General features: G+C 34.7%; 1 protein-coding gene across 1 annotated transcript in view; it reads left to right on the top strand.

Moving 5' to 3' along the window:
* Positions 1-19,507, top strand: part of spz6 (Spaetzle domain-containing protein 6) — a 109,597-nt gene that overhangs the window by 58,779 nt on the left and 31,311 nt on the right. Inside the window, exon 2 of the mRNA XM_081747569.1 lies at positions 13,713-13,863. Within this exon, the coding sequence (XP_081603695.1) occupies positions 13,713-13,863 (151 nt within the window). The remainder of the gene's footprint in view (positions 1-13,712; positions 13,864-19,507) is intronic.

Raw genomic sequence — 19,507 nt, forward strand, 5'->3', positions numbered from 1 at the left:
TAGTCAGTGTTTCTTTCAGAAACAATGTTCCAGGGAGGCACTCTCAGAGCTCCGAGGGGGGGGGGCACTACTGATATTATTCTATTTATTATTATATTATAGACGTATTATTTTGGTCTGCTTCGGGGGGGGGGCACTCTCAGAGCTCCGGGGGACAGTGCCCCAAAAAACAAGTCTGGTGCTAATTATGGGGAACACGGTGGCTCAGTGGTGGAGGGCTTACCTCTGGTACATATGGTCCCTGGTTCGATCCCGGTAAAGTAAGTTTGTGTTGGAGATCATTATGTCCGTGGATTCTCTCGGTGCACTCCTATTTCTTCCTACCTTCTCATTCAGTCAATCCTTCCATCATCATCATTCACTTGCCTTAATCATCCATCCCCTTTATCATAATCATGGGACATTAAACTGAAAGATTTCCAAGTGTTAATTACGTACAAAAAGTCATTTGAAAGGATTCAGATGTTTTATCGTGAAAAGGGTGCACACAATGTTCATTTCATTTTTAGTGTTTGAAATGGGCAAACTTGTTGGAACTAGGGTTGCCACCAGTCGTCCTGATTTTGTCGGGGCAGTTCCGATTTTGGAAAAAATGTCCCCACGTCGCGACGTGGCTCTTTCAAGACTTTAAATGTCCCGATTTTGTTTCTTTATTGAGGAAGTTGGTAACTACTACTACTATTATGATTAATAATAATAATAATAATAATAATAATAATAATAATAATAATAATAATAATAATAATAATAATAATAATAATAATAATAATAAAGGAACTTAGTTTCCACACTTTTATACAGAGCCTTAAAAATAAGACAAAACCTTAAAACATCGGCAGGCAGATAGCAACCTGCCTGGTAGCAGAAAGTTTATTTAATTAACATTTTAATTGATCGACTTCTCAAGGAAGTAACAAGTAACCAGAAATTTATATTTAAATTTGATCAGCAGAAGCAGTAGATCTGGAAATGGCAGCAGCTAAAACAATAACAACTGCAAATTGCACTGTTTCTACAAAAAAAAAAAAAAAAATATATATATATATATATATATATATATATATATATATATATATATATATATATATATATATATATATATATATATATATATATATATATATATATATAAAAGTATTGGGATAATTAACTATTTCAATTTTTTATTTTGCATGTATTTAGGTTCGTAAGATACAGACCTATACATAGGATACATATTCAAATTCGCCATGTTTTTATTAGGCCTATATATTATATTTTATAAAGTGTATGTAATTTAAATTGTCTAACTTATCTTTTATCAGTTAGATATACAGGGTATTTCAAAACAACAACGACGTTTGGAAAATGAAATGAAATGAAATCTCTAAGTTTTACGTCCCTCGGTTATGCCGGTTAGGCTAAAGGAGACGGTGAAGATGAGAAATGAATGAAATGATGGAATGAAGAAAGTGGGAGGAAACGGGAAAACCCAGAGAAAACCCACGAACACGGTGTTCGTCCACCACAAAGTCACGACGACGTTTGGGATGTGATTCCTGACAACAAGGTAAGACAAAAAATATAAACCAACCTGGGTGCACAAATGCTTCCTTCGGAGTTATGTTCTACTGTAAACATGAAAAAAATGAAATTTAAAGATCTATAGCTCCAGAACTATGGGGCCTACCGTAGTCGGGTCAAGAGTTCACATAGGAACTAGTATGTGCCCTATCCAAATATACGAGTTTCAGAATCCTACTGTACTTCCGCAACAATTTTTATAGAGGTAGTTGGTGGGTACTTCAGATTATAGTATGCCCGTAGCCAAACTCCCTCTATAAAAATTGTTGCGTGAGTACCTTAGGATTCTGAAACTTATATTTTTGGACAGCGCATATATTAGTTCCTCAGTGAAGTCGTGATCTGACTACGGTAGGTCCCATAGTTTTGGAGCTATGAACCTCTTAAGCTTCACTTTTTCATGTTTTTGGCAACCTATAACTCCGAAAAGAAGCATTTGTGCACTCAAGTTGGCCTATACTTTATGTCTTATTTTGGTATCAGGAATCAGCTCCCAAACATTGGCGGTGTTGTTTTGAAACACCCTGTATATGATTCGATCTTCAGCATAGAAAGTCTTATATATGACAAAGGAAAAAGATACGCTGATATGTCTCTCCCCAAATAGCTGCATGAAGTGTCCTTATATTTCGCTTTGGAAAGGTGGCAACCTAGTTGGAACCGTTTCTAGTGTTCCATCGTAACCCTACAAAAGTCATATGTTAAAATTACGTAATAATTTTTTGGCATGATTGCTGATTACATTATGATCCTGAACTTCGTATCTGATTCTCGTCACAACTGGTAATAACAAAATGGGGAGCCATGGTGGTTCCACTGGTAGAGTGTTTGTTTCTGATGCGTGAGGTCCCTGGTTCAATTTCCGGCCTAGGAAGTTTGTAGTGGATTACATCGTGTCCGTGAGTTTTTTTAGATACTCTTGTTTCCCCCCACATTCTCATTCCAACACTTCTTCGACTATCGTTCACTTGCCTTAATCGTACGTCTTCGTTAGCCTAAAGGGCATAATTGTGGGCATAACTGAAAGATTTCATTTCATTTCATGTTACAATAATAACAACAATATTGAAAGTAATGTAGGTAATACTTTCTATACAACATGTTATAATCTGAGCTGTTCCTCCGATTTTCCACGCCTGGAGCGAAACTAAACTTCGGGGTCAGTGATATAGCTGAGAATTCCACATCCAGCATGAATTAAATTCAAGTATTTTGTGGTAACTTTGATTTTTTCACATAATTAACTATGATGTTCCACTAAACTGCACTTTGCTTAATAGTATATAGACGTAAAAATTTCTTAGAACATGATCGTTCTTTATCTCTAAATATTTTGAATCTCACGAATAAATTAGAAATACTAAACGATTTACTTCTCTAACACGGTGCCTAGGGAGAACGCCCCACTTGGTCCAACCACGGGACGACTTAGGTTAGAATACACATATTATATTAAGCATGTGTATCAGATACCTCCTTCAATTTGATTTTTGTTAATAAAATTCAATCACAAGAATTAGTAAGTATATATCGTATCCGATCGATCAAACTCATCCGAACTCGATCAAATTTGGTACGTTTGTGGACCTTAAGAAGTAGAGTAAGCATAGTATTAAATATGATGATGTCAATGCCTTTGGTTCTGGAGTTATGAGACATGAAATTTAGGGTTTGGATTTAGTCAAATTTTCGCAACAGAATTTTCCTAATTCCTATTTAAAAACTATATACAGTATATATATATATATATATATATATATTAAACATTAAAGCATTCCCCTGACGAGATGGTTGATTAGCTAGATATGTTTTAAAAGTACCTATGCTGTAAATAAAAGTAGTTTGGTTTGCCAAAAACTCTTTGATACATTTACTCTGCCTGTCTTTGTGTCCGTCCAGGAAACATAATCTCTCTTATTTATTCCTATGGAAGTAATTATGGATATTATCCTTGCTTGGTAGATTTATCTGCAGTGTTGTTGATATTGGCGGGTTAGTATAATGCTTAGGATATAAAATACTATCGTGGATTACAACGCTAGAATGAAACTAAATGAGTTTGTACTTGTTTTCTTTGTTGCGAATGAACACAAGCGTGAAGAAGTACTGGCGTCTCTGGCTGGGGGACAGGCGAACGCGTCCCCCAAATATTTTGTCGAGGAGGTGAAATGGATCAATGCTGAAAAGTATTTGATTCTATATGGAAGAAGTAAATGAAAGTTATATTTGTTTCTAACTATTAGGGTGGTGTGATAGAAATGTCCGTTTTTTGTCCTGCTCTATTTTGATTGAGAGAGGTCGAATTATATGTTACCGTGGTTTTGTAGGATAGTTCTAAGTATTCATTATAGGTGAAACAGAGTAATTATCAAAATATAAATTTTTAATCTAGGAAACAATTAGAACAGTAATGGATGGTACTAGACATATTTTAATATACATCTTACTGTGCACAACTGTATTATAGTGGCCACGCGTAGCATAATCGCTAACGCTCTTGCCTTCGGGTTCGATTCCCAAAAAGCTTTTTCATGCCAGCCATCCTGATCACAGGTTTTCCTGAATTTTCCTCATTCACACCAGGCAAATGCCGGAGGTGGTGCCTAAACATATTTTTTCTATAGGTCTCAGACCGCTTACTTCCTTCCCTTTCTCCGGATAGTGTGCTCGCCGAGGGACACCATCCGTCAAACGTGACGGGCTAACATGGTCAGAGATGCCGAAAGCCCAGAAATCTAAAATCCTAACAGAAGCATACTTATTCTTTTTATGCTTAATTGGTACCTTAATTTTGATTTCAGCAAATTTCCTGATTTAAAACATCATTACACTTAAGAATTCAAATTAGGAAGCCTTAATAAGGAAACATACATGTAATATGGGCTACAAAATGAATAATAAATAAAATAAAATAAAATAAACACTGATAATAGCAGAAATATGTAATACTTGGAACCGCGATACGAGTTTTCCTTCCTACCTGGAAATATACTTTTGCTACTCACTAAAGAAATTCAAATGTTCGAAGAAATTTCAGCATTAAATTAAACAGTTTTTCAATATATTGTAATTTCCATTGCTGGAAAATGATAAATTTCTCCAAATTTAATATTTATTAAATGATGTCTCGAAAGGGAAGAATTTTTAGATTTCATGCTTCTTTACAGTAGAGCAACAGACAAAAATGCATGGACAATAAAAACTAAATTTATGTCCCCTATATTTATTTTTTAAAGAAATGCCAATAAAATACCGATCATCGGAAGAGAGAGGTGCTTCTCTATCCTAAAGAAAACAGACTTCCTTCGGAACACCATGGCAGAAGGAATACTATCTGCGGTACCAATGTTCCCTATTTAAAAAGACTTGGCAAACAGCATTCCAGATTTGAAAATGAAATGAAATCTTTAAGTTTAACGTCCCACGGTTATGCCGGTTAGGCTAAAGGAGACGGTGATAATGAGAAATGAGTGAAATGGTGGAATGAAGAAAGTGGAAGGAAACGGGAGAACCCCGAGAAAACCCACGAGCACGGTGTTTGTTCACCACAAAGTCCACACGGTGCGAGCTGGGATCGAACCAGAGACCCCAAGCACCGGAGGTGAACGCTCTACCACTGAGCCACCGCGCCCCCGATTCCAGATTTGAATTAGTATGCAATAGAAAAGTAGGAAGAATAAACTTGCATTTTAAATAATATATGGTTTATTTAACGTTAATGAAATAATTTGGTTTAACTAAACTTCGTGCATGGGCATATGCATTTTTACTTTTCCTATGTTCTTATTTATGCATTACAGCACATGTTCTATATATACTACTTACCTTTTTTGGTTTAATGTCTCACAATTATGCAGCAAGCCTAAGGAAGGAGATTATGATGAGATAGATGAAAATTACAGGATGACGAAAGTGGGACGAAACAGGACAGCAGCAAGAAAATTCACGCACGCAATGTTTGTCTATCACAAACCAAGTTGGCGGTAGCTGGACCCTATGCGCCAGAAGTGAGCGCTCTACCACGAGGCACCACGGCATTGATATTTCTTTAACAACATTGGTATAGAAGTTTCGTGTATAAATAACTTATCAACGCACATTGACAGTTAGTGTTCATTTTTTAAAGGAAATATAATATCAATTTTGAGTGTATTCAATTTTTAAAAAAATAATAACTCTTGAAGGGACTTTCCTGTTCATATTTCTTAAATATTGTTTGGTTAGGAATCAAGAGGACCCCCAGGAGGGAACATTCGCGAGTACGCACATACCTTTGATATTGCAACCTCTGTTTCTACAGACCACGAACCACTACTGATAAATCTACTATCACTTCCGTTTTCAATATTAATTAAGAAAATATTGCTCCGAACAACTTCTTCATGTGGTGTATACACGTGTCTTTATATATAGATCGGAGAAGTACGTGTATATTTACCTGACAAACTCATTACAACCACACATTGTAGAGTAGTAGTTACACGTATACGCCACTCGAAGGGGTGGTTTGTGATGACATATGATATAATTATATAGTATGTGATGGCCGGACGTATATGGGTGAGTTATCCTCCCTAGGGAAGATATTCAATTCGCACACTGAATCTCGTTCACTTTTAAGTACTCGGACGTTATGCCAAACAGTTAAATTTTCAGTGAATTCTTCATTTTCTCTCGTTCTTTTTCACGTTTTAGTCCAACAATCATTGCTACTGCCCTGGTTCAGTTTAAATCAGTAGCTCGTGAATTTTGTATCGCTATTCCCTGGTGTTTTTTGAGAGGTTTCAATAAAATTCGTGAATTATTTAATAATATCATTGAAAATGTATAATTAATATTTTTGACACAAAGAACTTGTTAATTATAACTAGTGTTCCCTTATTTTTAAAATTTAAACCAAACCAACCCATACAATACACTTGGTATACCTAAATTCTGACTCGCGTAGTTGTAAAATCTTAACCCATTTGGCAAGTATGCCAGTATTGTTGATACACTGACTAAGGACTTTAATATGCTATAAAAAAAAATAAATAAAAAAAACTACTTGATTTCTAGGTTGCACTAAACTAAATCTTTGCGATCCATGCTCTTTCGTCTTATAAAGTAATTTACTCTGTTAATACAGTAGATTGTTACACATCCGATATTAAAAATGTACCTATACAAATACCACAGTATTGCCAACTTCTTGATGTATCCGATATCTACAATATTTTGAAATAAGCATAATTTGTTGTTTCAAATCCAACAATACTATTACCGTATAAGGAAAAAAATATATCCAAACCTATCCAATGCCGTACGCAGAATTTCGTCAAGAAGAGATTCAACCATTCAATTTCGTTTCCTTTTAGGACAAGCGTGATTATTGTATATATTAATATAGTAAATGTTTATTTTCATTCATGGGAAGTTTAAACCCCAAAACCTTCCTTGCGTACACCACTACATATATCAAGCTGAACAAAATGACATGTTGAGAGTAAATCCTCATGCGCAGTTTTCGAGAAAATTGACAAATACGACACTAAAAATATAGATCATTCGTTAGTTATTTTTAATTTTAATGTCCCTTTCAGCACCAAGACTATGTGACATGGGGACCTACCGTTTAGCGTGAGATCCAAACCACATAAGCTCTCGTCGGGAATCAAACCCGGGCTTCCCATGCTAAAGGCGCGTACGGTATCCAATAGTCACGAGGAAGCTCATAAGTTATTCGTCGCCAGCAATAAGAGACACAAAAACACGCTACATATATTAAGTTAAAATGATACGCTAAAATATACCCCAATCAAGCCTTACATCAGTAAAGTTATAAGGTGCTTTATTAATTGGTGATATTTACTATAAAGGCTTAAATGCATCCAGAGTACACTGTTTTGTAAAAAAGTAATAATTCGAACGCCTCATCTTCTTCATCAAAATGTGATCTCTACTGTTCTAATACCTTTATTCTATTCTATTTTAAAAAATAGAGGTTTCCTTGTCCACAAGTTTATTTATTTATTTATACATATTTCTGGGTATTGCCGCATCTATGGCTTTAAGTCCGTAACGTCTGAGGAATGACATCCCTCGACAAGCATACTACAGGAAGGAAGCGGGGAAGCGGAAGGAAGCGGGAATGGGGAAGGAAGGAAGCGGCCTGGACATGTATGTTAGATACTATCTTGGTATTTGCCTGGTATGAATGAGGAAAATACAGGAAAAATCTCACTCACTGTGATTTGGCCTGAAAAAGCTATTATACTTTTTCGACCGAGTGTCTTCACCGGGATCGATGAGTATAGGACTTCAACCCCTTCTCCATAGCCTCTCCTCTTATAAGGTTGAAAATTCTTTGATGTTTCCAGAATAAGAATGAAACATTAAGAATGCCTAAAAAGATTGCTATCCTAGCAGCACAGACAATAGACCTAATAGTGTGAAACGATGGGCTAGCCAACTGATAATATTGACCTACGTTATAATGTGGCCGAAGATTTGCCAACTAACTCAATTACAAATGTAACTCGTACACAAAAGGCACAATTATGATTTGAGAGCATGATGTCGAAACCGTTGGATAAATGACGGCTAATTGTTGGTTGGCCAACATATACTTCAAAAATTACGTTGGACCAACGTATTTCTCTATTATAGCAATTATCAATTCTCAACCATGCCGACCATTAGCCCACTTAGGACCTATTAAATGTACTGATAAACAAAAGAATATTAAAGAAAAAAAGTACTGGCTCACGCTCATTGCATTTACTAGCTATTCGTAAAGAGTGAACGAACGAACAACTGAAACATTGTTCTTTTCTTTCTTATGCACTTTCGCCGCCAATTTTTGTGGCTATGTAACACTTTTTCCTACACAAAACACGCTGAACTAATGAACGACTACGGAGGAGAGAAGAAGAGAGCAATCCATCCCCAACCGTGTTTGTGTGTTACACATTACATCATACACAAGAAGTCTGTCGCGATGTTTATCTCTGAGAAAGGAATCTCATTGTAACTCCTTTTTCTTCTTTTTTGCGTCACTTCCTCGTTTGAGAGAAGGAGACACTAGGCTGGTAGGGTCAGGAATGTTCCCGTTACGTGTTTCGACATATAACGGTTTCATCTCCCACCTTGCTCTTCGTATGTAACCTCGTGAAACTATGAACACGGAATAATTGGAGTCTCTTCTTCATCCTCATATGGGATACTTTGATTACTGCACATAAGGTAATCGTATGTGTGAGTATGTGTATGTGTGTATATGTGTATATATATCGTAAGATATGTTGTTACAAGGTCCCCAAAAGTGCCTCCGTGATGTAAATACTTGCTTTATTCAGTTAGACACTATTTTTAGCAATGTAAACCAGTCACGATTTTTATAAAAGAATGTCCTTTATAAACAACTATTGTTGGATCAAACGGAGCTTCTCAAATGATCACAACAACAAACTATTATCCCTCTCTCCAAACCCCTTCGTAGTGACCTAAATACGTAGATAGTCTAACATTTGCGCAAATCACGCATTTATAATAATAGTTGGTTTCATCCTGCCAATTAACTTAACTCAAATTCTGGAAACCACTTCATTACTTAATAAAATGGACATGTTTTGGTTTAAGTAGGCCTGTGGATTCTGATTGAACAACGAACATTTTCCCACAGCCTTACTGCACCACGCTATACCCAAATTACGAGGATGCGCCCATAATAAATTGTAGTCTTGAGAATTACTAACTGCTTTACTTTTGAATTATCGATTCTCTAATATAACTATCGTCTAAGTTGTGGACCCTTCTAATAGGCTACACAAAGAACAAAAGATATAATTACAAATAAATATTCATTCTCCCCCTATAAGATTTCTATCAGTCATATTCATACCATACTTTAATTTTAAAATGACAATCCAGTCTTTAGTTTAGTACAACAGTTTGAGAGGATACTCTGAAAATACACCACAACTATTAAATTTTATTCATTTCTCTTTTAATAAAGGGAGGAACAAATAATTAGGCTATACCTCATTGTTTTCATTATAGCGGTCCAATATTTACGTACGTGTAGGCAAGGTCGTAACTTGTGGAAAGTAGGTTAAGCAATTGTCCCTCTATTTAAGTTTCCTGCCATTCGAGGGAGCCCACTTCAAGGGAAAACTTTGTACGAAAATGAATGTATAAATGATACATGAAATAGGTTCGTCTCATCCGAAAAGCAACACAAATTTCTGAAACGAAGCAAAATGTGATCTGGGCCCATTTCCAGTGGCAGATCTAGGCCGGGGGCCTAATATCCCCAGTTTTTTTTAGTGACAAAGATAATTTAAGCTATTATTATTATATTTGTTGAGAGTTTATAGTAAACTCATGATATACCTATCATAGTCTGGGTTCTGGCTGCCCTCCCCCCGCTTTTCCCTTCTAAATTCGCCTCTGCCCATTTCAATAAAATGTATACTATTAGGGTCTTAAGAAATAATCCATAAACTTTCTTTTGTGAACATATTTTTGAATTTTGTGAAGAATGTAATCAAATAAACTAAATTTGTCATGTAAGATATTTCACGGTTTTATTCTTATTAATCTCAGTGAAGTAAAACACTGAAACTATGCAGGCTTACAGAGTCAAGTAACTAGAACAACGTACCGAGGTATATAACCAAGAATTCAAGAATTCATTTTTGATGTATTGTATGCTAACTTTGTGTCTTCTCTTAATTACATCGCTTAGTAGTAATAAAAATCTCATATAATCAAATCTATATTCATTCGATACTATCAGAGTTTCAAATATCATAATCAACATATACCAAATTAAATATGATTCAAACATCTACTCGTTATATACACTGAGAATGGAACACTAATAAAAAGCATTCTTACCTTGACATATTCTATGTTTGTGAATAAATGTAACTTCTTCAATATTTCGGTTAAAATTAATGCCTTGATCACGAAAATAGGTTAGTTTCTTTTTTTTTTTTTTAAATACGAGCGAAGTAGCTCAAGTGGTAGATCGTTGGCTTTGCATTTGGGAGGTCACGGGTTCGATTATCGCTGCCAACCATCCTGACTGGGACTTTCCAGAGTTTTCCTCAGTCCTACCAGGTAAATGCAGGGATGGTACCTACTAAACAGGCCCTGGCCAATACCTTCCCAAATCCTTTCCTGTTGTTGTTGTGGTTAGATATCCAGTGTAAAATGGCATCTGACCTGTTATTGTTAAATAAAATAAAATTTCGTCAGAGAACGCTCATTTGAATTATAGTAATTTTTACGTTGTAGTTATAGATTTTTCATTATCCACTCCTCTCCGTAAAACCTTTTAAGGATATTATCATAATTTCATGATCAAGACTGATAACCTTCGGGCGAAATATTCAAGAAATTGCATTTACCCTGTAAAGTCACATAGACTCGGTAAAGTGACGTAACACTGACTTCTTCATTTTATTCTTTATTTTGAACACTTTTTTTTCTGATTTAGATGCCTGTCATATTGATGTGGATACTTCTTGCCCGTTACTGTGGTAGTCGCCATATTTGCTTTTCTATATAGAATGAAACGGAGGGCGTATTGTGAAACTCTACCATACAAGTAGCTCTCGGATTATAGAGAGTAGAGAAAGTAGAATAACTAGGAATAGGGGAAAAAAGTAATTGAATCTAATAGTATAGCGTGTGACGTGACATGTCATTAGACACTGAAATAAGAAATACAATTAAAGCAAGATGAAGAGACTGGAAAATATCAAATGTTCTTTGCGGTTAAAGGATAAACTCCAGAGTAAAAGGGAGAACCTACTTGAGTGTAGTGAGGTTCGTAATGCATATGGAGAAGAAACAAAGAGGAATGAAAGAAACTTAGATATGACAAATGAAAATGTAAGGATATATGTATGATGTCTCCAGGATAGATAACTTCAGAAATCAAACGGTAAGAGGCAATAATAAGACAAGTGAAACTTCGAAGAAAGTACAGGAAAAAGAATTATAGTGGTATGGTCACACCATAAAAAGAAATGAAGATTATGTAGAGAAAATAGAAGTGAAAGGCAGAAGAGGTAGAGGAATATCAAAAAGAAATTGATCAGACTGTGTGAATACGGAGTTGATAAGACTTACAAAAATGGAAACGAATCGTGGGGAATGCTGTAGGCGGGAATAGAGAATTTAAAACAAGAAAAAGATTTAATTTTATTCTTAGCACGTGAGTTGCAGGGAAAAAATAATTATAAAGCGTGGCTGTCACCACGGTAACGAGCAGACTATCCCAACTTACTGATATGGAAAAAACCTTCAAGTGTTAGTGTCATTAACACTCACGGAGTAGAACAAGAAGAACTCGAGTGTTTCCCGTCCTCCCGCTACTCCTGTCTATTATATATTCACTGGAGTGTGTTGAAAATATTATTCAAACGCCACACAATTCACTTTTAATTTGGATAAGAGCTCTTCTATCGGACTGTAAATTCTGCATGAGTTTTTACTTTTTTTTTTCTCATCGCATGTTTTAGAAATTTGATGCTGTAGTTTAGGGACCACAGGCGAAACGCTAAATGTTTAACTGACATTCAAAGATTTTTAAAATTAGTTTTCCGAAGTAGTAAGTGCGTTACTTACATCAGTAGGTCTGCCACTGTTCGAAGGAGACAAAGAACAATAAACTGTAGATGCAATCTGCTACTTAAGAGCCTGACATACTAAAAATAATACAAAATTTACCATTTTTCTTTTGCTTGTTTTTCATAAGTGAAAGTAGATAATGAAATGCAACTTACCACAATCATAGATAATATTATTCTACAACAGAAAATATGAATCTGAAGAATTTTTAGTGTTGCCATCGATAGAAAAGAATTACAGTGGGGCCAAAATAACATTTCTCCCAAAATCTAAGTTAAGGCAGCGACTAGGGGAACTAACTCAACTGCATTTGATTAGGTATCATGTTGTTTTTGGTATCCGGTTGTTTTGGTACTTTTTAAATAACATTATTATTTAATTTTAATAACTTATATTAAAACTATTTTGTTTATTACAAACTAATTACAACTATTATTTAAAAAGTAGTTCACAGGATTACAAGACAACAGGATACGTAATCAAATGCAGTTGAGTTCGTTCCTCTAGATCCTGTCTTAATTTAGATTTTGGGGGAAATGTTATTTTGGCCACATTGTAATTGTTTTCTATTGATAGCAACACTAAAAATTTGTCAGTTCATATTTTCTGTTGTAAAATAACATTATCTATGATTGTAGTAAGTTGCATTTTATTATCTCCTTTCACTAATGAAAACAAGCAAAAGAAAAAATGGTAATTTTCGTATTATTTTTAGTATGTCAGGCTCTTAACAACGTGAAAAAAATATTGTCTTTCTCGAAAACTAAGCATGACGTTTGACACTCATGTAATTTCTTCTGCTTGATAAGATCTATCGATTGGTATGTACACTCATGTCCAAAATTATTGTCGCATGTCTATAAATATGTTGTAGGAATATAATTTGATAACGAATTCGCCCGGTATTTCTTATGATGTTAGTATGTGTATAATCGGCAAAGACATGTAGGTGGCAAATTTCATGTCAAAAGAGCAGTAAATAAGAACAATAAAACGAAAATAAAACTTTCTTGTCCATTTAGCAACATTTTGTTTTACTTATTCTAATTTTCGTATTTATAATTCTTTTCCTATGAAATTTACCACAAATATACGTTTCCCGATTATACACATAGTATCAGTATTAAAAGTACCCTGCAAAATCATTATCAAATTATATTCTTACAAAAAGACAGTTATAGATATGCGACAATCATTTTGGACATGAGTGTACGTCCCATTTTGGACAAAGATTTTTTTCTTAGACACTGATAATACTGTATTGTAGAATTTTAAAAAAATCATTAAGAGAAAGAGAAAAGTTAATTTGCATAAGAGTTTACACAGCATTTTTTCTACTAAAGCCATTATCCAAATCTACTCTTTACTGATTTTGATCAACTATTCAGTCATGAAGAATGGTCCTAGCTCTTAGATATCATTGCACAGTATTATGTACATTTTAAGTTTAAAACAAAGACTAGAGTAGTATTTTTAATCAGTTGTGAGTTATATACCAGAAAATTCATTTTTGTTTCCGTTTGCAGCTACTGCTGTTACTGACGATATCATGGGAAGCAGGTAGATGCGACTATCCTGATCCACCAGAGGGCTACTATGCGTTTGTAGAGTCCCCACATTCAGACCCACCTAAAGTGAGAAAGCCCCCTTACTTGCAGACTGACATGGGATGTCCAGGTATGTAAACACTTTGTTTTAAATACTACCTTTTTTCTTTATTCGTTTGTATGAGTATTAACTAGTACATTATTTTGAAAACTTGTCACAATTTTCATCTTATACTGTAGCTCCGTAACTTTGCGTACCTAGGTAAACTGCAAGTTAAACTTTCTAATACGTAAGTAATGTATGTGAATATTTTGCCAATTTATTTTGGTTAGTTTTTGGGATAATGCGTTTGATCCTAAACTTTCGTCTTTCTGGGCTTGAAACAAAGTGGATTATATTGTCAGTAAATTTGAGAGGATTGTGTGTTAAAACTTTATATGACATAATTTTACACAAATGTATCCAAAAATGTTTTTAAAAATAATAATTTCATGTTTCATAACTTATTTAGATCTAAAATACGGAACGATCTTTACAAGAAATTAAAATTTAATTTAATGTATAGGGTGTTCCATGGTTTTATTTTTAGTCACATATTAACATGTGTACAACAGTTACAACATAAAAGTATTAACAAATATATAAGCTAATAACATTATTTAAGTATAAATCCACTTCATTACAAAAAGATAAAAATCTTATTTAAATATGTTAACCATATGTACCGCATATTAGTCATTTTTTTCTTGCATACTTTGTTGAAACGATAAAAGAAAGGTAAGAATCAGATCTAAAATTATCTAGAGTTAATATAATAAAGGCATCTTCAGTCAGTTCTCAACCAGATTTCAATAGAATTTAAAAAATCGAGTAAGCATTCTCTCAATATACCTAATACTCTTCTGTAGGAAATTAGTGCTGACAAAAAGTATTGGTAAACAATGAACACCAGTTCTGAAATAGGCTTCTGATAAAAAATGTAAGCACTACTATCTCAAAGAAATAGGAAGACATCAAAATCGATTAACGCCTGAAAAAGGATACTATCCGACTCGATGTACAAAAATCGAAAAGTTGATGCGAAATCATCTATCAGCAAACGGTTACGATAACCAGCTACTGTAGAGCTTAGCTCACGAATCTCTGCCGCGATTCTAATTCTTCGTAGGCGTCAATCGCGGCAGAGATTCGTGAACTAAGCTATAAGCTTCGCTATCTCAAACTTAACTTTATCTTAAAAAAATCATTTTGTATCTTCAACATGGACTTGGTAGAAGCAGCGGTTCGTGAGCATTGACGCTCAATGGATTACGTTAACTTTATCACAGTAAACAAAACTTTTTGGGCCTTATGCAGAGTCGTTTTGACGCGTAATTAGCGACATATTAAAGAGTTCGACTAACATGTTTCCTGCAGTCGTCAGGCCTTTAGTATGACGCCAATCATACGAAAAAACGACTCTGCACATCGCCCTTTGTGTCTTCCGATCATCGATTGCAAGACCATCTGATAAAAAAAAAAAAAGAAAGAAAGAAAAGAAAAGAAAAGAAAAGAAATCATTTGCATTCTGCAGCCTTGTAGTGACAGTGAGATAGCCTAGCAGTCATAAAAACAGCTTGCAGCAATAATGTGCAACTACAAAAGACAAGTGAATATTGTCTTGTATAATCTAGCACTCCTATAAAAGAAAAAAACAAATAGTAATTTGATCAATATGTATTTTGGCTCACTCATACTCAGCTAGAGACTTCTGAAAATTCATTCGTATTGTTAGCTTCACTAGCTGTGTTTGCAAACTATTGCATTATGCCTAATGGGCAAACATAATAATCCTATCTTTGCCGCACATGTTTGCCTTGCGTAATATTAAGCCAGTTGCGTTTTTCAAAATGTATTTTGTGTTTATTTTACACTCCCATTCTTACATTAACATCTTAAAAATCTGTCGCAATTTGTAAATACGTGCCTCACAATTATAATAGTTTTGACAACACTGTCTTTTTTTTTTTTAAAAAAAAAAAAAAAGTTGTAAATGGTATACGTTTGCCAGTAACAAACTACTGCAAGATATAGCACATAGAGGAAGCACCGTGTTTTCATTTTTTTCAAACTTTTCTCCCCTTTCGCTAAGCCTCCCTTTTTATTCCATGTTCTCAAAAGTACATTATAGAGACGTCTTGTGCTTTAACTATGATTTTTTCTCTTGCCATTCGTGACCAATAGTCTAATATTATTATAATCATCATTAGTATTCTGCGTTACATGATATTATTGAGAAGCTTCCGTGCACTAAGGTAACAAGCTGACGTTTTTTCTTCATGTTATCTGTTATCCATCCTAATATCGTCCATCAGTTGCAGTCTTTCCTCCTTTCTAGTTCTCCTTCTACGGTACATTTCTATATCATGGTCCTGAGGATGCAATTCTTCTCAAATATTGTTCTAAACCGGTTTGTTTTTTCTTTATAATTACCACCGACACTAATATTTCTTCCGTATTATTCCTAAGAATTACGCATTGGTTTCTCATTTGACCAATTTAACTTTTATATTTTTCTCCACAGTCACATTTCAAAAGTGTTTAGCCTTTTCCCTTTCTTTTACCACTTTTTTTCTCCTATAGTGAAATGTGAACAAAGCATTTCTCGTAACTCTATCTAACAATCCACAAAATAAAATTTCCTTCTCCCTAAATGCTTATTTTCTTATCCTTACTCTTGCTTTCATTTCCACCTTACATTTCATTCACTAAGAATACCAGTTGGTTCATCTGTTCTACTCTTTCCCCCTAACATTTGTAATTACCAGTTTCTTTGGTTTTAGTCTCCATTGCTTTGTATCTATTTAACCAAGGCTCTCAGTTTGACTTTTATGTACGTAGATATGTGTGTATTGGTGAGAAGATCTCTTGTCAACAGACAACTTTTCCTTCCTACTCTATTGCAAATATAGTTGCCAGCTCATACGTTAAAAGTACAAGTGTAGCTGCGAGATAGTACTATTCCAATATCTACATTTACAATGGTCACGCGAAAGCCAGTAACTGGAAGTGTTCTTGGGAACAGTATTCCAAATAATATGCTTACCACTGCAAGGTGTATATTGAATAGTAATCGGAAAGCAAAAGTTCCCGTTAGCCTAGGGCTACCATATAAACATTATCAAATGCCAAGACATTCTTTCAGTGAAAGCACGACTTTTCAGAAAAAAAAAAAAAAAAAAAAATCTGTTACTTTTGAAAACAACTTTTCTACCTTATAATTGTGTTAATATTGAAACTGTTTCGTTTTAAGTGGAAAATCTCTTTTTCAGTCGTTATCCAGTTTGTATTCGGTTCTAAAGCCTGTGACAAACATCTTGGTATTTCAGCTAAACGAATAAAACGCAAGCTCTGACGCGACGTTGCCGAATGCTAAGGGGTGTGGCTATGGCTAAGCAGACAAACTATAGCGCGATCAGGTGGCAGAGAATAGACCTGGATGTGTACAAAATAAATGTGGCAATACTGCTGGCCTCTCATTTACTAGCAGCATTTAAAGGGAACTTCGAGCGCCGCCTTCAAATGCCAAGATGGTTGTCACGCCATTTAAAACAGGGCTGCGCCAAATATCAGGTTAGTTTTATCGTACAGACATAGTGCACCCGTCAGCTGTTCGGTGAGCTGCATACGAGATTCTCAAGAAAACTTTTCTACAGTATACATGTATGTTCGCTAGTACATCAAGAATCATTGGTCATATTTCAACGCGGTTTTCAGTAATCGAATAAACTATTTCCCAAGGAGAGTTCTTACGTATAAAATATTTGAGAAATTTTAGTAGTTAATTATTTATTTTTAAAAAAATCAAATAATTCCTGTAACGGCTGATAAAAGAATATTATCCTAAAATATGCGACAACCAGATAATCAACAAAATAAAGTGGATTTCATATAACCCTCTTTCTAGCAAATTTTCTCCAAATGGTTTAATTGTTTGGTGATGGATGGTCAAGCCATTGGGGATGTCATGACTGTTTACATGCTGGTTTTGCTCGTCTTTTTCCAGAATATCATCCACTTTTTTCTATGATTGGTCGCCCACTGCTAAGATCATCTTGGACATCGAAATTTCCAGAACGAAAGCGAATTAACGATCTTTTGCCCAGTGCTTAAAGTGACATTAGATGAGGTGACGGTATGGAACAAATATGACCCTTTAGAACAGTAATTTTGACAGAAGCCTAAAGATCATCTCTACTCCTGACATTTTTGCACCATTTTTTAACGTAAAATTCTATAGAAAGAGAGAGAGAAAGAGTGAGTGAGGAATAATATGTAAATGTTTTACTCTCCACTATCATCAGCGTAGTATTCAATGAATATTGTCTTCCGTTGTATTCCATTGATTGTATTGTATTCCACCAGCATTTAATAATTCTTTCCAATCTAATTTCCATTTTTCAAAAACTGTTCTCGTCTCGTCTCCTGGTCAGCACTGATTTTCTTACAATTGTAAACCAGGGGCGTCATTTAGGGGGCAGGGAGGGGCATTTGCCCCCCTGAGTTTGAGGTGTATATAGATTTTATCAATAGAATTGTAATAAATCAGTGAGAAACGCGAAATTTTACTTATATCAAGGGGTCTTGCCCCCCCCCCCCTAAGCAAAATCTGAAATGACGCTCCTGTTGTAAACACAGAAGCCCAGGCAATGTGAAAAGAATAATTTTGAATTTAAAAAGGTCCTGTCAACGCCATGGACGGATCCAGATTAAACATTTTAGGCGGGTGGAACAGTAGTTACAATTTTTTTGAGAGGGGTAAAATTGCTCACACAAATGTTAAAAAAAATAAAGAGCACAAATTCTGCTATTGAATAGGGTGATAGGGAACTGTTATTTACTTTCGAAGCAGCAGCAGGAAGGAAATCTTTGATAGTACAAACATTTGCTGAATCAATGGTAAAGTCGTACTTATTTCTATGTGTAATTTTTTTTTTTTTTCTGCACGCAAATTACAATTTAAATTGTTATTTTTACCGGTATGCCATACCGGCCGATTTTCGAACTTTCGGATGCATAGCCGCCTCATACCGGCTCACTTTAAGCACTGCTTTTGCCTATTGCTTTTGATAACGTATATTGCCCATAATCAGTACAAATTTTTTCATGGGCTTGCACAGTATTTGGACTTTCGTCGAAATAAAATTGTAAAATGTAGCACAATTTTGCGGAATGTACTCTCATCTTCACGGTGCAATACCTTATATCTGATTCTAAGAATTCCTACAGTTTTTACACATCTACTAGCTTCAATTGTCATCTGTCAAATGACGTTAGACAGACCCACTGCGACTCATACACTTTGTTATCTTGTGCTCAAAAGGATCACTATTTTTATTATTACATGATATTTTGGATATGATAAAAAGGCCTTGTGTTCATCTTAATCACAAACTAAACACACTTTCTTACAAGGCTGTCTATAATCTTTATTATAAATTAACACGAAATCCAACTGAAATCATAAATAACATTACCATAGATAACATAAGGTAATGTTATTTATGATTTCAGTTGGAGTAGTAGTCTGAAGAAGGAAGTGATATACTTCCGAAACTGTAACATTTCTAGTTAATTTATAATAAAGATTATAGACAGCCTTGTAAGAAAGTGTGTTTAGTTTGTTTTTATGATATTTTGATGCACTTTTCTCTAATATATTGAGCTATTCCCAAAGAAAGTTCTTAATTGTAATTAAAATATTACAATAATTCTGATAATTTGTAGCGTTTGT

This window comes from Thermobia domestica, chromosome 2 (genome assembly GCF_964235325.1).
Source record: "Thermobia domestica chromosome 2, izTheDome1.hap1.1, whole genome shotgun sequence".
NCBI lineage: Eukaryota > Metazoa > Arthropoda > Insecta > Zygentoma > Lepismatidae > Thermobia > Thermobia domestica.